At 41.8% G+C, this 24,581-nt stretch overlaps 1 protein-coding gene across 2 annotated transcripts in view; it reads left to right on the forward strand.

The window, feature by feature from the left end:
* The window catches only part of kat2b (K(lysine) acetyltransferase 2B), an 85,283-nt gene that overhangs the window by 5,681 nt on the left and 55,021 nt on the right, over nt 1-24,581 (forward strand). For both annotated transcript variants that reach the window (XM_068011930.1, XM_068011935.1), the window contains exons 2-4: nt 1,012-1,138; nt 9,955-10,100; nt 22,242-22,331. In XM_068011930.1, coding sequence (XP_067868031.1) covers nt 1,012-1,138; nt 9,955-10,100; nt 22,242-22,331 — 363 coding nt within the window. The remainder of the gene's footprint in view (nt 1-1,011; nt 1,139-9,954; nt 10,101-22,241; nt 22,332-24,581) is intronic.

Consider the following 24,581-nt stretch of genomic DNA (forward strand, 5'->3'; position numbering starts at 1 on the left):
CCCCATATCTAGGGTAGATTGGAAGATTATGGCAAGCCCTTCCGCTACCTCCACTCCTACTTCCTTCAGCAACCTTGGATGCAAGCCATCTGGACCAGGTGACTTATCCACTCTTAAGCATAGCCAACCTTTCCAGTACAGCCGTCCTATAAATTTTCATCTCCTCCATTACCTCCACCGTCTCCCCTTCTACCAATATTATGTGGTTATCACAGAACCGTTACAGTGCAGAAGGCAGCCATTTGGCCCATCGTGTCCGCACTGGCTCTCTGAAAGAGCAATTCCCTCAGTTCCATTCCCTCGCCTTCTCCCCGTTACTCTGCACATTTTTCCTTTTCATATAACTCTCTAATTCCCTTTTGAATGCTTCAATTGAACCTGCCTCCACCAAGTTCTCAGGCAGCGCATTCCATACCTTAACCACTCGCTGCGTGAAAACGTTTATCCTCATGTCATTTTCATCTGCATACTCTACTACCGGTCTTTGTTGGTGTGCTCGTTGTTCGAGGTGATCAAATTACACCAAAGTATTAAGAAAACATTTGAATATGATATTGAAGTTAGATCAGGAAAGCTGAGCCTAGATGAACACTGTGGAGAAGCCATTTAGTTTATTTTGTGAAATGTGTATACACAAATATAATTGACAACAGGCACTGCATTGCACAGTTTGAGGAACAAAAATTAAGATTCCAAGTGTATGCACAGAGATTCACCGAATCTGCCTTCTGTAAGCAGAATATGGAATTGGGGAGATATTTTTGTAACTGCCCCTTGAGTGCATGGTTGCTCTTTAAGTGAAATCGCAAATAAATATGAGCAGTGTTATGTAAGATTTTTCACCCCAGCTTGGAAGGCAATTACTTTTAAAATACTTATTCATAATTTGCTTTTATTAGTCATATTTTTTTGTCAGTGAATTTTAATGATCTATTTAAATACAGAAATTATATACTACAGAGGATCTGACGTGTATGTCATGTGAATGTCATGTGTTCCTAATCCCTTTAGGCTGAAGAATCCTGCAAGTGCAATGGCTGGAAGAATCCAAGTCCTCCTTCCACTCCTCCAAGAGTAAACCTCCAGCAAACAGCAGTCAGTCTTACAGAACCATGCCGGAGCTGTGGCCATACACTAGGTAAATACAGAGTTTTCTCCAATCCACTTTCTGACTCAGGATGAACAATGCAGTCTAACCTCTTAATTCAAAGTCGTTTAATTCTGAGAATTTCAACCTATCACTGCTTTGGTTAATCAGTGCCAACAGAAAATTCTTGCTACTTTGAGCCAAGCTGTAGTACTTTTCAGTGGGAAGTCTGTGTTACAGTTGGAGCTAGTGTCGTAATTGTATTTTGAAAACACAAGAATGGACAGTTGCACATTATTATTACTTAGATTTTTATTGCACTTTTTATGCTTGCAAAATTGTTAGATTCCTGATTCAGGCGATATTAGTTTATAAATGTTTCTTTTAAAATATGTATTTTTTAAAGTTATCTTTTTAACACCAATGTTGCCATATCTAATTTAGTGACTGTTGACTTAACATCATTGCCCACAGACTTTTTCCCTTAAAATTTCTTTGGTCTTCCCTTTCAGAAAAGCTGGCTCTCAGAAAACAGCTAAATTGTCATACAAGGCAGAGTGATACTGAAATTTGATGTTTCATAATACCCTGGGCAATAGCAACCATGATAAACTAGATCATGCCAAATGAAATCATAAACTATGAACCAATTGTGCAAACCAATATTCAGTTGACTTCAAAAGAGGTAACTTCAAGGGAATGAGGGTCTTTAAACTAATCAGAAGCAGTATTCAAAAAAAAAACCTCAGTTTAGAACCTGTAGTAATTTCAAAGACATTCAGCTGAACGTATAAAGTAAATACATTTTAAGGACTAGGAAGCACAAAGGTGACCTGAGACTACACATGAGAAAAGAAATAGGAAATCTATTTAATATCATTAAAAATTCACAGAATCAGATGTATAATTTGCACTTTGATCCTGAAAATGTAAGAGGTTTATTTGTGCACATTACACTTCTAAATTGGCTAACTTTGCTAGCGAGGTAGTTTCATTTTATGAAGGTATAATATGACCCTCAAGATTTCATTTGGTTCTTTATCTTGGAACATTTTTTTCTGAAGTCTAGCTGCGCTGTGGATACCTCTGTGGAATTTATAGTTTGTGGTAACATTATAAAAATGGGAAAAATTTAACCATGACTGAAATTGGTGCATATTTGCTGATGGTCTAGAAAGCACTAGTAGTAATAGCAGTAATGGAGCAACAAAATATATTGGCACCATTTGAAGATTAATTTGAAGAAATCAGGCCAAACACACTGGATAACACTCTGATCATATATATCGTAGGATAGAAGTTTTACTGAAACAGCAATAATAAAATGGTTGGTGGGGAAGGAAAAAGGAAGAGTTGATGCACAGATGACATTTCTTTAATTTCTCCTTTTGTCAATACTTTATATTTTCATTATCAATTTTTCAGTTTTTATCTTACTGTATTAACAGTGATTTGCTTTTATTTTGTAGTGTTACTTGAATAGGGAAAATTTACATCACTGTTCATCTGTCTTTGTATCTGCAGACATTTTACCATGCTTTTATTCAGTGGGCAGCTTGCTATTGTAACTATGGCCCCACCCAAAAGCTGGAAACCCAGGTTGAAATTGTTGCTTCCTCTAACATTTCAACACTGAATCTTGGTGGGTTTTTTTGGTTTTTCACTGTATGTAGTCCTCATAGTCATAGAATGCTTCATCTGGAATGGGAGAAGAAAGGTGATGGTGTAGATAAAATTATCAGTAAAATCCACCTTCAGTCAACAGACCAGATAAAAGCAAAGCAGCATTGATAATACCTGCAGAGGTTTTATGAACCAGACCATCACATATTCCTTAGTAAAGGAGGAGCGCAAGGCTGTTAAAGCAGCAGACTGGTATGTAGAGTAGGAAGGAAATTTATATTAAAAAAAGTCCAGACTTTATCTGAATCACTTCAAGCAAAAGAAAACGCAGCTTTATCTTTCAGCAAATTTTGCACTTCAGTGGCGGTAATTTTTGCCTTTCAATGTAAAACAATTCTATTTTTGTTTCCACTCCTTTAAGACCCTCCAGAATCTCAAGTGCTAATAGTACACCATCTTCATGTCTAACCTTGTTTGCATAATGAATCATAATTCGAAGTACAAACTCTGCTAAAGTTATAAAGTTAAAAGACATTATTTGGGTATAAAATGGTGAGCATCACAAGGAGGCAAACAAAATTTTAGAAAGATTCAGGAGAGTATTAAAATATGTCTCAGCCCATCAACGACCTTTGTCAAATTATAGGATTGAGAAATGGCAGGCCAGGACAAAAAGAAGGGGATACAAAGGGGCAGGCATGAATATCCAGATAAGTGATGGTGGAGCCCAGATAGCTGCTGAAATTAAGTTGATGTTACGTCAGATTCTTGCGAGAAGGATTTCCCTCTGTGCCACTCAACAGCACCAGCCCAGAGGTCAGCTCTGCAGCATACCTGCATTAAGGTACAGTCAATTTGCAGGCCACAACTGACCATTATTGTAATAAAAACAATAAATGCTGGAACCACTCAGCAGGTCTGGCAGCATCTGTGGAAAGAGAAGCAGAGTTAACGTTTCGGGTCAGTGACCCTTCTTCGGAACTAGCAAATATTAGAAATGTCAAAGGTTATATAAGCAAGTGAGTCGGGGGTGGGGCAACAGATAACAAAGGAGAAGGTGTAGATTGGACAAGGCCACATAGCTGACCAAGAGGTCATGGAGCAAAGGCAAACAATATGTTAATGGTGTGTTGAAAGACAAAGCATTAGTACAGATAGGGTGTTAACGAACTGAAGATTGGACAGCAGCAAGTACAAACATGAAAAAAACAATGGGTAAACAAATTGAACAAACTACGATGAAATGAAATAGACAAAAGAAAAAAAAAATTGTAAAAAATGAAAAAAGAGAAAAAATAAAAAATAACTAAAAATAAAAGTAAAATGGGGGGCCCGTCATGCTCTGAAATTATTGAACTCAATGTTCAGTCCGGCAGGCTGTAGTGTGCCTAACCGGAAAATGAGATGCTGTTCCTCGAGCTTGCGTTGATGTTCAGTGGAATACTGCAGCAAGTCCAGGATAGAGATGTGAGCATGAGAGCAGGGGGGAGTGTTGAAATCGCAAGCAACCGGAAGCTCGGGGTCCTGCTTGCGGACTGAGCGGAGGTGTTCCGCAAAGCGGTCACCCAGTCTACATTTGGTCTCCCCAATGTAGAGGAGACCACATTGTGAGCAGCGAATACAGTATACTACATTGAAAGAAGTACAAGTAAATCGCTGCTTCAGCTGAAAGGAGTGTTTGGGGCCTGGGATAGTGAGCAGAGAGGAGGTAAATAGGTAGGTATTACACCTCCTGCGATTGCAGGGGAAGGTGCCATGGGACGGGGATGAGGTGGTGGGGGTAATGGAGGAGTGGACCAGGGTGCCGCGGAGGGAATGATCCCTTCGGAATGCTGACAGGGGAATGGAGGGGAAGATGCGTTAGGCAGTGTCATCACGCTGGAGGTGGTGGAAATGGTGGAGGATGATCCTTTGGATATGGAGGCTGATAGGGTGGAAAGTGAGGACAAGGGGAGCCCTATCACGGTTCTGGGAGGGAGGGGAAGGGGTGAGGGTAGAGGTGCGGGAAATGGACTGGACACAGTTGAGGGCCCTGTCAACAACAGTGGGGGGGAATCCTCAGTTGAGGAAAAAGGAGGTCATATCAGAAGCACCGTCATGGAAGGTAGCATCATCAGAGCAGATGTGTCGGAGACGGAGAAACTGGGAGAATGGAATGGAGTCCTTACAGGAGGTAGGGTGTAAAGAAGTGTAGTCCAGGTAGCTGTGGGAGTCGGTGGGCTTATAATGGATATTGGTAGACAACCTATCCCTAGAGATGGAGACAGAGAAGCCGAGGAAGGGAAGTGTCAGAGATGGACCATTTAAAGGTGAGAGAAGGGTGGAAATGGGAAGCAAAGTTGATAAAGTTTTCCAGTTCGGGGCGGGAGCAGGAAACGGCACTGATACAGTCATCAATGTACCGGAAAAAGAGTTGGGGGAGGGGGCCTGAGTAGGACTGGAACAAAGAATGCTCGACATATCCCACAAAAAGACAGGCATAACTAGGACCCATGCGGGTACCCATAGCAACATCTTTTACTTGAAGTAAGTGAGTGGAGATGAATGAGAAGTTGTTCAATGTGAGATCAAGTTCAGCCAGGCGGAGGAGGGTGGTGGTGGTGGATGGGGATTGGTTAGGCCTCTGTTCCAGGAAGAAGCGGAGAGCCCTCAAACCATCCTGGTGGGGGATAGAGGTGTAGAGCGATTGGACGTCCATAGTGAAGAGGAGGCGGGTAGGACCAGGAAACTGGAAATTGTCAAAATGACGTAGGGCGTCAGAAGAGTCACGGATGTAGGTGGGAAGAGACTGGACCAGCGGAGAAAAGATAGAGTCAAGATAGGAAGAAATAAGTTCAGTGGGGCAGGAGCAGGCTGACACAATGGGTCTGCCGGGACAGTCCCGTTTGTGGATTTTGGGAAGGAGGTAGAAGCGGGCTGTCCGGGGTTGCGGGACTATGAGGTTGGAAGCTGCAGACGGAAGATCTCCAGAGGAGATGAGGTCAGTGACAGTCCTTTGGACAGTGGCTTGATATTCGGTGGTGGGGTCATGGTCCAGAGGGAGGTAGGAAGAAGTGTCTGTGAGTTGGCGTTGAGCTTCTGCAAGGTAGTGGTTGGTACGCCATACAACAACAGCACCACCCTTGTCTGCAGATTTGATGACCGTGTCAGGGTTAGACCTGAGAGAACGGAGTGCCTCAAGTTCAGAGGGGGACAGATTAGAGTGAGTGAGGGGGGCAGAGAAATTGAGATGACCAATGTCTCGCCGACAGTTTTCAATGAAGAGATCGAGCGGGTAAGAGGCCGGGGGAGGAGTCCAGCTAGAGGGAGAATGCTGGAGGTGGGTGAATGGGTCTGCTGGTCGTGGGGGGGGCGGGGGAGGACTCCTGGTCAAAGAAGTGAGCCCGGAGACGGAGGCGACGGAAGAAGAGCTCAACGTCATGCCGAGTGCGAAATTTATTGAGGTGGGGATGTAAGGGGATAAAACTGAGACCTTTGCTGAGTGCAGAACGTTCAGCATCAGAGAGGGGGAGGTCAGAGGGTATAGTGAATACACGGCAAGGGGTCAGATCAGAAGGGGTGGGGTCAGAGGGAAGTGAAGCGGAAGGAGGATCTGGAGGAGCATTCGTCCCTGTCAGCTGCTGGAGCTTGCGTTCCTTGACAGTTGAAAGGAAGAAAAAAAGTTTTTTGTTAATGCGTCGGATGAGACTCATTATTGTATCTGCATATTGCAAGTTCTGTGCTGAATGGTAGCTGCTGGTATCCTTTCAGCAGATGGTAGACCTGGGCTTCTTGCTCGCTGCTGATCCTTCTTTGAGAGGACCAGTTACCATAAACCATTCCCAGGTAGCCTTGCTAGACCCACAGAAATTGTTAGAAGCATTCGGCAGGTGCGGCCGAAGAGGCACCATTGGCTCCTGATCACCCTGGAATGCAGGACCATATAAGGCATGACATATTGTGATTGGGAAGCTTCTGTAGAGTTTTCCAGCATAAGATTTAAACAAGTTGTACCACAAAGAGGTCTGCTGGGACAGTTCACATTGGGAAGAGGAGCTTTCTCCAACAGCGTTTGACTGTTAAATGCCAATGGAAGGCTTACAATAGGACGTGATGGTGTCCTCCGATACTTTTTACAGATTTCACAATTTTCACAAATTTCTTCTATTATCCTTGTATACTCTTCATCGATCATACCTGCATCCTTTAGCAGGGCTTTTAATCTCTGACTAGAAGGGTGAGAAAATTATCTGTGTAGCTTTAAGACAATTTGCTTTTTATCTCTCTGATTCTTATCACCTGATGCCATTAATACTTCTGTAACACTCTGACTAGAAACATGAGGTTTTGTTAAGGGGATACAATAATGCCCTGACTGAGTAAACTGGAAATTAACTGACTTTCTGAATGCTTTTATGGAACTTTATGCTTCATATCAAGTTTCATTTGTGCCTTTTTCATACAACGTTTACTCAACAGTAAAGGTATCTCACTGAATACTACATCCGTACTGATAAAGTGGCTTACCCCAGCTATTTTACAAGGAATTACTACTCTCTTCAGTGACTTCAATGTGTTGTCATCACCAATTCTAAATCTGGTTGCTTTTATACTCCTTAAGCTTGCGTCAATCTTCACTACTAGGCGAATCCAGATAACATTGTAACCAATTAGTTCCACATACTGTCTATATGCAAGCACTATCTAATACAGCACAGTTGAACGAATCCGCAACTAACTCATTCATAACAGGACTAAAACTCTTTGTGACCAGTACATTTTGTTCAGATTCATCAGTATCTTCCTCTTCTACCTCAGAATTCTCTGTTATTTCAAGGACTCTGCCCCTCCGCTTAGGGCAGTTCATTGCATAATGATACTTTGAGTCACATCTGAAGCACCTATTAACTGTTCCTTGGGCATTCCTGGGATTCATTTGCCTATGATTACTGTTCCAATTCTGTCTTCTGCTGTAATAGTTAGACCTGCTAAAGGTGCTTTCATTCTCATTCCTCCCGTCTTTAACTCTTCCATTATACTTATGCCTGCGTCCAGTATCTGGACCATTTCAAAATCCAGTAAAGATTGGCTCCTCCATTCTTTGTGTCACCACAGAATGCCCTGTTTGTTCTACCAGGGCTGCAAGAAATGACTGTTTCCCCAGGAATTTATTTAAGGCAGCAGACATCTGATCTAACAGGGAGTCTTTTTTTCCAAGAACCGAACCTCTGTTAGAAATAGGAGCCTCTCCATATGCAACACCGTAGCACGATCTAGCAATTTAAATGCTAGCACTGAACTAGGGATCTCCAAATTGAATTTCTTCAATCTTCTATACAGTCTTTTAAAGTCCATGATATATTCCCCATTGAATAACCATCTGTTTTCAAAAATCTATCAAAAGTCTGATCATAGGCATTCAATACGTCATCTTTCTGTTAAATTTCGTCCAAGAATTCTAACAGAATATCCAAACCTTCATCAGTATCCAACTGATGAGCATCCAGTTCACAAAACACTTTACTTCTGATTTTACTTTTGGTAGGAAGTGACAACGCCAAGGCCATACCTTGTTTCGTCTTTGATAGGGACGTAACCCGTGTCCACATATCCACTTCATTATTCTGCTGGCCAGATATTCAGACTCGGAGAACATCGGAGGGTAATCATACCCTGACAATTTACATTTGCTTTCTGCCATATTTTCCACAATAGCTTAGTTTTCTATGTTCCAATCTTCAGCTTTAGGCAATCATCCTCTGCTACCGTGTTGAATTCCAGAAATCTTGTTTATTTTATTTTTTTATTTTAGAGATACAGCACTGAAACAGGCCCTTCAGCCCACCGAGTCTGTGCCAACCAACAACCACCCATTTATACCAACCATACAGTAATCCCATATTCCCTACCACCTACCTACACAAGGGGCAATTTACAATGGCCAATTTACCTATCACCTGCAAGTCTTTGGCTGTGGGAGGAAACTGGAGCACCCGGCAGAAACCCACGTAGTCACAGGGAGAACTTGCAAACTCCGCACAGGCAGTACCCAGAATTGAACCCGGGTCCCTGGAGCTGTGAGGCTGCGGTGCTAACCACTGCGCCACTGTGGGAGGATGATGCTGAAGCCTGTCTATACTCAGTTTCACAGTTATTGTACAGAGTAAAAAGATTACAAACATGTAACTCCTCACTCAAAAAACTTTCACCAGTCTCAGTAAGTGTCTCCTTATAAGTGCTCAAGTAAGACCCCTATTAACATCCTCCATCTGCATATCATTAAACAATTGATACAAAGTTAACATGACATAGCAGCGGTATCGTTGTGGCTGACGGGGCCCAGAGCAACCCTGGGGCAACCTGACTGACAGGGCACCTTTGCACAGGTCCTCTTTTCCTCCAAACACATCACTTCAAAAGATTCCCAATGGTGAGTCCTGGTGCCAATAAAGATAACTAAATAAATAAAATAAATAATTACACCTGGCTGTAAGGCTGATAGCCTAAATGACAAAAACAAGGACCTTTTAAAAGGCCTAATGTAATTACCTTGAAAATGTGTAGGTCTTTGAAATGTTCTCCTGCCTGCAGATCCACTTGAGGTCTTATCTTCCACCAGTTTTCACTGGTGTGCTGGAGACTCGACATCCAGAGTTTTCCTGAAGTTTTTGCATGTCCCCATTTTAATACAGTAATGAAGCTCCCACCTGTTTCTGGCCAGTTTCAGATGCTCATCCCAAGCCTGATGAATATTGAGCTATGATAACTGAGTGGGAATCCGGTGGTACTCAGTCCTGCCAGATTTTTGTTCCTTTTCCATCTTGCTACCACCCAAAATCAGGGCAGTAGTCTGATGAAAGTCACCCCTGTCTGTTTCGTAACTAAATTTAATCTGCATTTCTAGCTATTTTGATCACTTTCCATCTCTTCCTCTTTTAACACTTCCATGGGTGGGACAGCTTATTATCAATGATTTTTCTGATTTATTTGCATTTTTCCATTTTGCATTTGTAAACCTGCTTGATTTACATTCGTGAAATCCATTTAGCAGGAAAATTGAGATCTCAAGTATGTTTGCAAAGCATGTTCCAAATTATGAGGCTGCTTGATTTTCCTGATCTGGATGGTGGTCTTGTGATTTTTAATGGTGTTGTGTGGGATTTGCAAAACCAATATAGTAACTTTGTTTACCCAGAGGGAAGTGAAATCCTGTTAAAGCTGAAATGCAGAACCAAGAACAAACATTGTACTGTTGTGTTTTTCAGCTGATCACGTTTCCCATTTAGAAAATGTATCAGAAGAAGAAGTGAATAGGCTTCTTGGAATAGTATTAGATGTGGAGTACTTGTTTACCTGTGTTCACAAAGAAGAAGATGCAGACACAAAGCAAGTTCATTTTTACCTGTTCAAAGTAAGTATAGATAATTTTTCATTTTGAGTCTTTGACAATTAAGTGGATGCCTCATTATATTTAATTTTTACTCAAATGACAATTATTGATGAAAAAAGTTTAAATACCCTCTACTAAATAGAATTCACAGGGCTACTTGAGGCCTAATAACATGCTTACCAACAGTATATGTTTGGTGGCTATTTTTGAGATGCATTTAAATGCATCACCAGTCATTGTCAGGTTCCACACTGGTTTCACGGCACCAAGTATCCACACAAAAATGTTTTGAAACAAATTGCAATAAATGCTTATCATATAAGTGGAAAATAGTATAGTTATCTACAGAATGCTGTAATGCATTTATGATCTGCCATTCATAACCCATATTTAATCTTGGGTGAAATGAGCAATTTGGAGACAAATTGCCTTCAAAATTGCACCAATTTTCCAAGCTGAATTCTGCTGAAACTCATTTGCATATTTGAGAATGTAAAATCTTCTCTGAACCAGTGCAATCAGGCAGCTTTTCAGAACATAATTTTTAAAAAAGTATTAAAAATATTCCTTGAAATATTTAAGAGTGGCAACCTGGTGCAGTTTTATTATTACCACTGGAAAAGGGTTTATCACGTAAAATAAGCATTTTTAAACAGAGTCTACCACCAGTGAGCCACCCAATTTTAAATAACTTTACAGGACCATTTACTATTTTCATTGGTTTACAGTAGTCAGTTTCTTAGTCAATCAAATATTTTTTTGTATCCAAAAGCTTTTAAAAGGGTGCCTATAAGTGTATTTGTGCCAAAAAAAAAACCTAAAGAGCCTCCTCAAAGGCCTGCAAACGTATGCAATCAGTGGAAACTCGCCACGGTGATTAATTCGATCAGGGGTTGTGCCCAGTTTTGTGGGCAGGGCTGGCTTTCCATGTGAAACATTGCAGAAGCCATCAGATAATTGTTTATTAAACCAGCACAAAAGATTGTGGAAATGTAACTTGCACTTGAAATTCCTCAATCCTTTGTTCTAGTTTGGTCGATTATAGGGGAATTGCACTGGGAAAATCAGTGCAACCTAGCACAAACTCCAGGCCAATATGTTTAGAGCATGCCATGTGTTTTTATGTGTGTATGTATGTATGTATATAATAGAATCTCATGTATGATTTTCTGAAGGACTAATTCAAGGGAGGAAATCTTCTGTCCTTATCCGGTCTGGCCTACATATGACTCCAGACCCACAGCACTGTTCTTGACTCTGACTGTTAATTGCCCTCTGAAATTGTAAGCCACTTAGTTGTAAGAAACTTCTACAGAAAAGCCAATAAGAATAAAACTGGATGGATCACCTGGCATGGGTCTAGGCACTGGAAACGACTAAGGCACACCCTGCCCAGTCAACCCTGTAACCCTCACCAATATCTGGGGCCTTGTGCCAAAATTAGGAGAGCTGTCCCATTGACTAGTTAAGCAACAGTCTGACATAGTCATACTCGCCGAATCATATCTTACAGCCAATGTTCCAGACACCACTATCACCATTCCTCGGTATGTCCTGTCCCACCGGTAAGACAGACCCAGCAGAGGTGGCAGCAGAGTGGTATACAGTCGGGATGGAGTGGCCCTGGGAGTCCTCAAGATTGACTTTGGACACCGTGAAGTCTGCCAGAACCAACAAGAGGGGAAAACCTACTGGACCTCATCATCACAAATCTACCTGGCGCAGACAATCTTGATAGGAGTGACCGCTGCACAGACCCTCCATCGTCTAGTGTGGCATCACCACCGTACTAAATGGGATAGATTCAGAACAGATCTAACAGCTCAAAACTGGGCATCCATGAGGCTCTGTTGACTGTTCAACAGCAGCAGAATTGTATTCAGCCACAATCTGAAACCGCATCGCCTGGCATATCCCTCACTGTACCATTACCATCAAGCCAGGGGACCAAAGCTGGTTCAATGAGGAGTATAGGAGACCATGCCAGGAGCAGCACCAGGCATACCTAAAAATGAAGTGCCAATCTGGTGAAGCTACAACAAAGGACGACATGCATGTGTGTTACGACCAGGTGAGAAGGGGTCTAGGGTTCCCTCTCAGCCTTTACCTGGTCTTATCATAACAGGGTTTAATTTTGAACACACTGTTTTTAGCTCCCTCTTAGTGAATCCGTGTTCACTGCTTTCCAATTGTAAGGCAAAGAAACCAGCCAAATGGGTTTTCTTAGGTTTAAAGAAGATTGAACTTTATTAAACTTAAACTCTAATTCGGTTAACGCCTACGGATACTCGACACGCCCACGCTAGCATGCATACGCAATACACACATGCAGATAGAGACAGAAAAGAGCAGAAGAAATGAAGTGGAAAAGATTGAGGCAAAATCTGAAGATGGTTTTGGTTACGGTCCTTCGAGCTCGCTGTAGAGTCCTTGATTGTAGGTAGTTCTTGCTTTTCATTGGGGCCCAGTGTTCTTCTTAAACCTTGTTTAATATAGGAGACTTTTCTCTCTTGAGGATCATGTGTCCTCAGTGGGTCCAGAGGCTTGTGAGAAAGAGATGAGAGCAGACAGGAGAGGTCTTCTCAGTCCAGGAGCAAACAGTCTTTCTGAGTTCAAACTCTCTGTGGCTAGTTCAAAAAACCCTGGACCAGCCAGTTAGTCTTGTGACCAACTAGTTTAACCAGTCCTGGCTTTTGCGGATTGTATCACCTTAGCAGTCTCTGGAATGTTCTTTCTTACACCTTCAATGTCTGGTGATCAAAGTCCATTGTGGGTTAAGTGGACCAGGGAATAGCTCTTTGTCTCCACAAGCACTGTCTGTTAGTATGAAAATGTCCTTCCAACCAAGTGTCTGGTGATTTTTTAACAAGTCCTTTCATCACTCCTGCAACAGTTTAAAATGAAGGTTCATATGACAAAATTAATACGCCTCATTCTTGGCATGTGGGGGCCTGCATGACACATGCTATACAGGGGACATATGCTATAGACAGCAAAGCGATCCCACAACCAATGGATCAGATCAAAGCTCTGCCACATCCAGTTGTGAATGGTGGTGGACAATTAAATAACTATCTGAAGGAGGAAGTTCCAATAATATCCCCATCCTAAATGATGGGGGAGTCCAGCACAAAGACGAGGCTGAAGCATTTGCAACCATCTTCAACCAGAAGTGCCGAGTGGATGATCCATCGTGGCTTCCTCCTGAGGTCCCCACCATCATAGATGTCAGTCTTCAGAATTAGAATCACTCCGTTTGGTGTCAAAAAATGGCTGAAGGCACTGGATACAGCAAAGGCAGTTGGCCCTGACAACATCCCGGCGGTACACTGGGGAGGGAGTGGCCCTGGAGTCCTCAACATTGACTCCTGACCCCATGCAGTCTGCCAGACTGGGCCTGCAGTAGGTAGCGAAAGAACCAATAACAGTGGAAAACCTACTGGACCTCATCCTCACAAATCTACCTGTCGCAGAAGACTTGTACTCTAGAACTTGCTGTGCCCTTAGCCCAAACTGTTCCGGTACAGCTGCAACACTGGCATCTACCCAACCAAGTGGAAAATTGCCCAGGTATGTCCTGTTCACAAAAAGCAGGACAAATATAATCTGGTCAATTACCGCCCATCAGTCTACTCTCAATCATCAGCAAAGTAATGAAAGGTGTTGTCAACAGTGCTATCAAGTGGCACTTATTCAGCAATAACCTACTTACTGCTTAGTTTGTGTTCCACCATTGCCACTTAGACCTCATTGCAGCATTAGTCCAAACAAGTACAAAAGAGTTGAAGTCCAGAGGTGAGGTGAGAGTGACTGCCCTTGGCATCAAGGCAGCATTTGACTGAGTATGGCATCAAGGAGCCCGAGCAAAACTGAAGTCAATGGGAATTGGCGGTGGGGAGAGAAGAAACTCTCCACTGGTTGGTGTCATACCTAGCACAAAGGAAGATGGTTGTTGGAGGAGAATCATCTCAGCTCCAGGACATTGCTGCAGGAGTTCCTCAGGGTAGTGTCCTAGGCCTAAACATCTTCAGCTGCTTCATTAATGACCTTCCTTCCAACATAAGGTCAGAAGTGGGGATGTTCGCTGATGATTGAACAGTGTTCAGTACCATTCGCAACTCCTTAGATACTGAAGCGGTCCGTCCCCACATGCAGCAATACATGGACAATGTTCAGGCTTAGTCCGATGAGTGACATTTGTGCCGTCCAAGTGCCAGGCAATGACCATCTCCAAAAAGAGAGAATCTAACTATCCACCCTTGACATTCAATGGCTTTACCACTGCTGAATCCCCAGTATCAACATCCTTGTGGGAGTAGGGGGGGGGGGGGGGGGGGCACCAATGGCCAAAGACATAACTGGACCAAGAGCAGGTCAGAGGCTGGGAATTCTGCAGATCATAACTTAACCTCCCTACTCCCCAAAGCCTGTCCACCATCTAAAATTGAGGAGTGTGATGGAATACTCCATTTTCCTGAATGAGTGCAGCTCCAACAACACTCAAGAAGCTTGACACCATCCAAGATAAAGCTTGATCATACCCCATCCACCGCCTTAAACATTCACTGCACCACTGGTGCATAGTGGCGGCAGTGTGTACCATACACAAGATGGGCTGCAGCAACTTGCCAAGGCTTCTTCAACAGCACCTTAGACATAGAAACATAGAAAATAGGAGCAGGAATAGGCCATTTGGCCCTTCAGGCCAGCTCTGCCATTCAAAAAAGATCATGGCTGATCATCTAATTCAGTACCCTGTTCCCGCTTTCTCCCTATATCACCTGATCCCTCTGGCATTAAGAAATATATCTATCTCCTTCTTGAATATATTTAATGACTTGGCCTCCTCTGCCTTCTGTGGTAGAGAATTCCACAGGTTCACCACCCTCTGAAATTTCTCCTCATCTCGGTTCTATGTGGCATACTCCATATCCTGAGACTGTGATTCCTGGTTCTGGATTCCCCAGCCATCGGGAACATCCTCCCTGCATCTACCCTGTCAAACCCTGTAAGGATTTTGTATGTTTGAATGAGATTACCTCTCATTCTTCTAAACTTCACAGAATAAGGCCCAGTCTATTTACTCTTTCCTCCATAGGACAATCCCTCCATCCTAGGAATTAGTTTGGTGAACCTTCGTTGCACTCCCTCTATGGCAAGTTTATCTTTCCTTAGGTAAGGAGACCAAAACTGCACACAGTACTCCAGGTGTGATCTCACCAAGGCTCTATATAATTACAGTAAGACGTTTTACTCCTATACTCAAATCCTCTTGTAATAAAGGCCAATATACCATTTGTCTTCTTAATTGCTTGCTGTAACTGCATGTTAGCTTTCAGTAACTCATGAACAAGGACACCCAAGTCCCTTTGAAGTTCAACACTTCCTTGCCCCTCACATTTAAGAAATGCTCTGTATTTTTGTTTTTCCTACCAAAGTGGATAACCTCTCATTTTTCCACATTGTATTCCATCTGCCAAATATTTGCTCATTCGCTTAGCCTCTCCACGTCCCCTTGAAGCGTCTTTGCATCATCCTCACAACTCACACTTACAACTAGTTTTGTGTCATCTGCAAACTTGGAATATTACATTTAATCTCCACTTCCAAATCCAGTAGCTGGGGCCCAAGCACTGATCTTTGCGGTACCCCACTAGGCATAGGCTGCTAACCTGAAAATGACCCATTTATTCCTACTCTCTGCTTTCTGTCCGTGAACCAGTTTTCAATCCACGCCTGTATATTTCCCCCGAATCCCATGTGCTCTAATTTTGTTTACTAACCTCTTGTACGGGACTCTTATCAAAAGCTTTCTGAAAATCTAAATATACCACATCCACCGGTTTCCCCTTATCTATTCTGTTAGTTACATCCCCAAAAAACTCCAACATGTTTGTTAAACATGATTTCCCTTTCATAAATCCATGTTGTCTCTGCCCAACCCTACCATTATTTTCCAAGTGTCCTGTTATCACATCCAATATTATAGATTCTAGCATTTTCCCTACGACTGATGTTAGACTAACAGGTCTGTAGTTCCCCATTTTCTCCCACCCTCCTTTCTTAAATAATGGGGTTACATTTGCTACCTTCCAATCTGCAGGAAACATTTCAGAGTCTATAGAATTTTGAAAGATGACTGCCAGTGCATGGGAACACTACCACCTGCAAGTTCCTCTCCATGTCACTCAGCATTCTGACTTGGAACTATATCACTGTTCCTTCAATGTCACTGTGTCAAAATCCTGGAACTCCCTCCCTAAGAGGACTATGGGTATATCTACACCACACGGACTGCAGCGGTTCAAGAAGGCAGCTCACCATCACCTTCTCACGGGCAGTTAGGGATGGGCAATAAATGCTCGCCTTGCTAGCGATGCCTACGTCCCAAGAATGAATATTTAAAAAAAACGACTAACAATGAAGTGTCTTTTACACTACCGTTTCTGAACGCACAGATTTATGTTGGGGTATTGTCCAACAGGTGGCTTATAGGCTGTTCTATCGCATGTGCTTCACCAGTGAAAATCAGAAGACTATTGGAGCATGGGGACATCTACAGCAAAGCTTTGTCCTGTCCACTTCAAGACCTGTATACACACTGTATACACACATGCATTTGCAGCAGCAATATTTGCTCAGTGTTCAAGAGTGGGAACCCTAGCTGACTCTTTTTGTTAGTATGGGAAAAGGACAGAGGCATTAAGACCAATTTGAGTATTTTTTGATTTAAAAATCAGTTGCAATATAGTGTTTATCTGATAATCTATAGCAAAACTACAAGCTTCACTTTTATCTTTAATTTTTAAAAACTTTTATGTAACTTTGTGATGTATCTTTCTGCTTGCAACCTGGTGTGGCAATTCACCCCACCTGCCAAAACCCCCTTGCTGAGAAGGTAGTTATGCATCTTTCTGCAAGTCTGCTTTCAGTGTTCCTGTAGTTTGCATCTGATGAACATAGTCTGATGGGAATTATGGGGGGAAAAAAGCCATTGCATGTAGTGTATTCCACAGAGTCAGAATGCTGTGCTACGCTTTTAGGGTGTGTTTGTGTGTGTATATATCTAAATCATAATAAAGAATCTCATGTCAGTGTGCATTTCCTGTCAGCTTTTTCCATTAAATGCCTATGTGCACATTCATCATGGCAACCGCGTATGTAAACTTGTCACAATGTAATTATGCCCTCCTCTTATTGGAGGTATGACAGCATCACCACTAGTAGGAACATGTAATGACAACTTGACACATTTACACGGACATTTTAAATTATGACTGTGGATATAGGAATTTATAATAAAGAGAGCTTGTTTTTTTTTAAATGGGAACTGAATTATGTCTGCATCGTCTGGTCCAACTGCACCTGAAGATTATATTTGGTCTTGGCTCCTCTTGTACATGCCACAGGAGATTGAATACTGTGTATGTGCGTATTATTGAATATATATGTGTGCATGTGTGTATTTCATACATTGTGGCTGGAATTTTATTGCCAGCCACAGGTATTGGGGGTAATGTATTAGCATGGATTGAAGATTGGTTAACCCACAGAAGACAGAGAGTCAGGATTACTGGGTCTTTTTCAGGTTGGAAAGACGTAACTGGTGGAGTGCCACAAGGATCAGTCCTAGGGCCTCAATTGTTTATTATCTATATTAATGACTTGGAGGAGGGGGCAGTTGTAATATATCCAAATTTGCTGATGAAACAAGAATAGCTGGGAGGGCATGTTGTGATGAGGACATAAGGAATCTGCAAGGGGATATAGATAGCTTGAGTGAGTGGGCAAAAACTTGGCAGATGGAGTTTAATGTAGGAAAGTGTGGGGTCATGCACGTTGATAGGAAGAATCAAAAGGCAGACTATTATTTAAATGGAGAGAGACTTCAAAAAAGTGCAGCACGGAGGGACCTGGGTGTTCTTGTGCATGAAACACAAAAAATTAGCATGCAGGTGCAGCAAGTAATTAAGAAGGCAAATGAAATTTTGGCCTTTATTGCTAGGGAGTTGGAGTTTCAAAATAGGGAATTCTTGTTACAACTGTACAGGGTGTTGGTGAGGCCACACCTGGAGTATTGTGTATAGTTTTGGTCTCCGTATTTAAGAAAGCATATGCTGGCATTGGAGGCAGTTCAAAAGAAATTCACTAGGCTGATTCCTGGGATGAAGGAATTTACATATCTAGAACGGCTAAACAGGTTAGGCCTTTATTCATTAGAGTTTAGAAGAATGAGGGGTGATCTTATTGAAATGTACAAGATTCTGAGGGGGCTTGACACAGTAGATGCTGAGAAGATGTTTCCACTAGTGGGGGGATCTCGAACTAGAGGACATAGTTACAGAATAAGGGGACACTCATTTAAAACTGAGATGCAAAGGAATTTCTTCTCTGAGGGTAGTGAATGTCTGGAATTCTCTGCCCCAGAGGGCTGTGGAGGCTAGATCACTGAAAGTATTTAAAGAGAAGGTAGATAGATTTTTGAAATGTCAGGAGTTGAGGGCTATGAGGAGCTGGCACGAAAGAGGAGTTGAGGTCTGGGGCAGATCAGCCATGATCTTATTGAATGGTGGGGCAGGCTTGAGGGGCCGAATGGCCTACTCCTGCTCCTATTTCTTATGTCCTTATGTTCTAGGAGCGGGCTGGTAGCGGGCAGGGGGATGGCCGTAAAATTGAGTGGGAGGCGGAGTGTGCCGTTCCCAACGCCTTCCCGCCCCACAATAATTTTACGAGGGGCAGTGATGGCGAGAAACTGCCCGCCTGTCCCAGACCGATCAAGGCCCTTAAGTGGGCAATTAACTGCCACTTAAGGGCCTCCTCCCACTGCTGCTGATATTTTACCAGTGGCGGGCGGGCAGCTCAGGCCCCCAGAACACCGCCAAGTAAAACCTGGCGGCCTCCTTGCTGGCTGGGCAGGGGGCCCTTCTGTGCCCCACGGAGGGCCACTTGTCAATTCCCAATCGCCCCCACTGAAAGAAGGTTCTCCCCCGCCTTCCCCCCCCATTCCCACCTCCCCCAACCACCCCCTTTGCCTTGCCGGGGCCCGGCTGATTGTCCATGGCGAGGCCCCACAAACTTACCTGTCTTCCGGAGCTGTCGTCCTCTTGCTGCTGTGGCTGGGTTGCAGTCCCAGCATTGGCCACCACTCCTGGCCAGCAGCTCCATTAGGTGGGACTTGCTGCCTCAGAGAGGTGGAAGTCCCACCCAAGGCCAATTAAGGGCCTAAAGAGCAAAAATTCCCAGCGTGGCTCCCCAGGCCAGGCAGAGGCGGGCTCGCCTCCCACCCAATGTAAAATTCAGGCCTGTGTGTATTAATATATTTAATATGTGTGTACAACACTGTGTGTACTTAATATTATTATGTTTGCATATGTCATACTTATTTCCTGCATCACAATTTTCAATAATTTGTATTCTTTTTCTTCTGCCTCAGACCATTAGGTAATCCTTATCTATAATTTATTTTATTTTTATTTGCTACCACCTTGGCTGCCTTCCTCATGTTGAGGTACAGTGGAGAAATGGCAGCCAACAATGGGGCAAAGGAAGTGTGGGATGCACAACAAACCGGATTTGGAGTATTGCAGAGTTCCAGAGGGTTGGAAAGCTAAAGAAGGCTACCAATATTTTAATTTCAATTGTCCATACAGAAATGGAAGACAAAACCATGAAGGGATTTAAATAGAAAGATGAAAATTTGAAATTTTGATGTGTTTGGGGACCTGGAGTTAGTGAACACCGAAATGATGAATGAGTGGGACTTGGTGCGAGTTACAATACAGGCTTTACAGTTTTGGATTACCTTAAGTTTATGGAGGGTGGAAAAAGTGAAAGCAGCCAGAAAAATATCGGAATGGTTACGTTTGGAGCTGAAAGAAACAAGGATGGGGGTTTCAGGTACATATGGGCTGATGCAGGAGTAGAGATGGGTGAGTAGCCCCCACGCCCCACACCTTGGGTTTGTTAACTCATCTTTAATTGTTTTCCAGCACTGAGCTGCGAAACTGACAATCATGATTTGAAAGCAGTCATTGTATTTATAATGTATTTACTTGACATTATAAGTACAATGAGTGCTTTTAAAACTGAACTGATGGTTTTGTTGCTCTGTATTTGGAAACTGGCCAAGATTAGGCAGCAGGCCTGGGGGAACAACAGGTATAGCTGCAGAAAACTATGTACTAGGCATGGGAGTGAGGAGAAAATGGTAAATGATGAATGGTGAAAAAGGGGAGCATAGAAGACCAGAAGGTGGGAAGGTTTAGGGATGGGAATGACAAGGGGAAAAGTGGAGGGTAGATGTAAAGGTGAGGGGGAAGATGTTTGAAAGTGGTGAGGAGAGCTAAATGAAGAGGAAAGGTGAGATATATGCAAATTAGAAACAAATCTTAATTCCATAGATGCCTTGCTAATCAAGTTGGCAGCACAAATAAAAATCACCAATTGTGAATTTCAGAACAATTTCAAAGCAAGAATGCGTGCTCATTGAAAGTTGTACTGTTAAAATTTATTGTCGGCAACAGCTACCAATTTTTTAAAAAGGGACCAATCAAATCTGGAAATATGTTTTGAAAATCCTTTTCCCTGCCAGCTTTTTTCAGTAATTTGGCTGTACTGACCAAAAAATACTTGACTATCACAAAATGTACATATTCTACATTAGCACATAAACTTTCTCAATAATTATCTTTTGTGTCTTTATTAACATTTCTCATTGGAAACCTCTTTGTATTAGAGAAGCTTGTACCTATATTTAAGGCTATTTGCTGTCTTACAATTTCTTTTCTTGGGCTTCGTAGCCCAGCTTTTGCTTTCAGCTGTGGTCTGTGGCATATCTATGGCAGGTAACCATATGGTTTATGCTATATTTTGCTAAGGGTCCTTTTTAATCATTATCTTCCAGTTTAAAAAAAAATAGATTTTCATTTCACTGCAGTTATTCAGGATTTAATTTTGGAGTGTTGGGTTACACCTGTATGGCAGTATGTGTTGCCCTTATTTTAGTGTTTTATTTATGAGCTCCTTTAAAATACATCCTTGAAAATTTTTATTCAGTTTTTAAAATGGTTCATCCCTGCTCGCACCTTTATTTATGCAGGACAGTGTACACACGACTGTTATCACACAATCTGCACACACGTTACTCTCCGGGGATACTTTCTACTTTCTCGATTGATGAGTGGAACCATAGCAAAATTAAAATGTTTCACTATGTTGCCTATAAGATAGTGAAAGTAGAAAGAGCCAAAGGGAGATGATTGAGATTGAAGTAATTGGGGGATGAGAATGTGGAAATTGAAGAAGTGGAGACAGGTAAGCATGCTTAGGAGAGAACAGGGAGCAGAGACTGGTGAAAAAGGGGTGGGTTAAGGGGTGGCACAGATAATGCTTATACTTTATATATTTTTAAACTACTTTGTTTTAAATATATTATCAATATATTCAATTTTTAATTATGTTCCTGTTTTTAAAATCTGACTAAAATTCATTACGTTTGAATTGGCTCAGTAAGGCACAGAATTTCTACCTAGTGGCCTTCTAAGGGACCAAACTTGAAGTTGCATACGTCTGTACTTTAACATTAGAATTATGTGTAGCGTGATATGACACTCGTGTCCCTATATAATTGCATATCCCCCAACTGACTGTGAGCAGGATTACAGAAGATTGGCTAGTTTTAAAAAAACATATAAATTCTACTTCAGTTGCTGCAAACCATTTTAGTATTACAACCCTTTTTTAGCAAAATATGTTGTTAGTTTCACAGCAGGCACGCTTTACTCTGTATAGCCTGAGAGTAAACCTGGGATCCTCCTGGTCTATATGGTTCAGCACCACTACACACAGTGCATTTATCAATTGAGTGATTAGATATATTTAGATCCATCTAGTTCGAATAATTATTTCAATTGAATTTACTATTGTATAAGGCTCTGTTGTTTAATAATGTTTGATGTTTGCATCCTGTTGAAATCTGTAGTGGTACCCAATTTATTTCCTTCCCATTCTTGCTGTAGCCTGGCCTTTGATCCTGTTTCCGCAGAACATTTGTCATTCTCTCTGACACTGAATGCATCCCAACAAGTTTGAAGCATATCTTCCTTCCATTTTATGCTTTTATTCCTTTCTCAACTCATAATGTGTTTTTAATTACATTTGCAGCTATTGAGAAAATGTATTTTACAAATGGGTAACCCTGTGGTGGAAGGACCATTAGGAAGTCCACCTTTTGAGAAACCCAGCATTGAACAGGTAAAGAGAGTGAAGCTATTTGCAAACTGCACTCTGAAGATTTAGCTTAAGCTGTAGGCACTGTAAAGACATTTAGGTCCTAAAACAATAGTATGCCCAAAAATAAAAATTGACGGCTGGGAGAGACTGTTCCTGCTGAGATTTAGTTTAGAAAAATGTAACCTAAGAGTCGATTGGATGATTCCTTTCGAACTTTCTGTTCTTAAGTGTGCTGCCCTTTTTTCTTTAAATGCTACCATTTGCTTCTAAATTCCTCATTCATGCCTTATTGCTCCTTGTATGACAGCACATATGCTGTCGGAAGCACTGCTGAATAAACATTCTTGTTGCAGGCAGTGAAACTCTCCTGGTACACAAATTTTATGATCTGCTTCTGACTGAAAGTTCTGCACAGCTGACATTGAGCATAGTTTTCAGGTGTAGCGGTCACTGGGCTGACCTCTCAGCCTGCCCATACAGCCCAGTGCTAAAGTTACAATCACTGCTTTGGAGCAAATGCATGAATTTCAAGTGTGCAAAGTGTCAACCCAGCCCATGGAAACTTGTCCAATTACTAAATCACTTTCAGTGGAAGTGATTCAGTTATACAGTTTAATAAGAGATATTAGAAAACACATTTATATCCCCTCATATTTTTGAGTGATATTGGAAGCTGTATACATTGGTGTAGGCTGAAATGCTATCATTCTTGAAGAAACATCATGATTCATGTGTCTCTGTGGACAGCAGGACATGTGGGGAAGGGAATGATATTTGAAGGGCAGCAAATAGTGGCGATGGAATGCAAAAATACACCACAATATAAGACCAGGAGTAGTCTATTCACCCCCTTAGCTATGTTCTGTCATTCACCTAGGTAATGGATGATTTGTACCTCAATTCTATTTACATGCTATTGCTCCATTTTGCTTGATACCTTTACCTAACAAAAGCTCCATCTTGAAAATTTCAGTAGATCCAGAATTCACAGCCTTTTGGAGAGAGAGTTCTAGATTTTCACTGCCATATGTATAAAAAATTGCTTCCTGATTTCAATTCAAAAAGGCCTAGCTCTAATTTTAAAATTATGCCCCTTATTTGGGATTTCTCAACCAAAGAAAATCATTTCTCTGAATCTAACCTAACAAATCCCTTTATCATTTTAAAGACCTTGTAAAGATCACCCCCAAACCTTCTAATCTCAAGGGAATACAAACTAAGTTTATGCAACCTGTTCGCATCAGTCAACGCTTCAAGCCCTGGTATTCCGTTCTCCCCTATCCACCTTGGCACCGTGCTAGTGACTGTCTCAAAAAATTCAGTTAGATTAGTCAGGCAAAACTATGGTGATGTTCTTTGATCAGCTCATACTTGTTTCAGGTGCTTAGTCTCTCTGATTACATTTAGGAATGAGAGAGTACTTTTGTAGAGCTATTCCTCAGGAGATTAAATAGGTGAAGAAGAATTCAAAATAGGGTAGGGTATAAAATGTTAGTGACTCAAAAAAGTACACAATATCTACCTGTTTTCTAAATATGGGGCCATGGTATTTATCTCAGAGGGATAACTGCCCGAGTGAGCTACTTACCCACAAAACATAAGTTCATAAGTTTCTTTTTAAATTAAATTGCCCTGCATTTTCTCTCGCTTCCTTGTCCCTTTGGCTAAGGAATGGCATGTGAGGTAGAGATTTGAATATAAAAATTTGTAGAGGAAATAAATTTTAATACCGTAGTCACAATGATAGATGAAGATTCTAGAGTTTTTACTTGGTTATATTTGTGGATCAGGAATTATTTATTGCAAAACTTTCCCTTGAGGCTTGTAATTCTGTGGGATACTAGCATATAAGCATTTCAGTATTGATCTGAAACATTTCCTCTGCTATTTTAGCAGAGGCATTGACCCATTTATTTTAAGCTGGTTAATACCTTGGCTAAAGTAGTGGAGAGATTATTTTCAGATGAATACGTTTCTATTTGTATTTTCATATTCCGCAAGATCAAATAGCTGGTTAGTTTCTGTGTGGTTTGGGGAAAGACTGGGCTAAGCACATTGCTTGCTTTCTAATTTCTGAACACAAAGCAGTGCAGCTTCCTTTTATTGTGCTTTTTTGAGATCAGTTCCAGCATACAGAAGTTATCCTGTTCTTTAATATACATTTATGAACCAGCTTGAAATTGACAAGTAGAAGCAAACACTCTACCTTTAACTGACATGTTTTTGCATACAAAATGGAGCTGGTGATTTTTTTTAAATGTGCTTTTACAT

The sequence above is a fragment of the Heterodontus francisci genome, chromosome 2 (assembly GCF_036365525.1).
Source record: "Heterodontus francisci isolate sHetFra1 chromosome 2, sHetFra1.hap1, whole genome shotgun sequence".
Classification (NCBI taxonomy): domain Eukaryota; kingdom Metazoa; phylum Chordata; class Chondrichthyes; order Heterodontiformes; family Heterodontidae; genus Heterodontus; species Heterodontus francisci.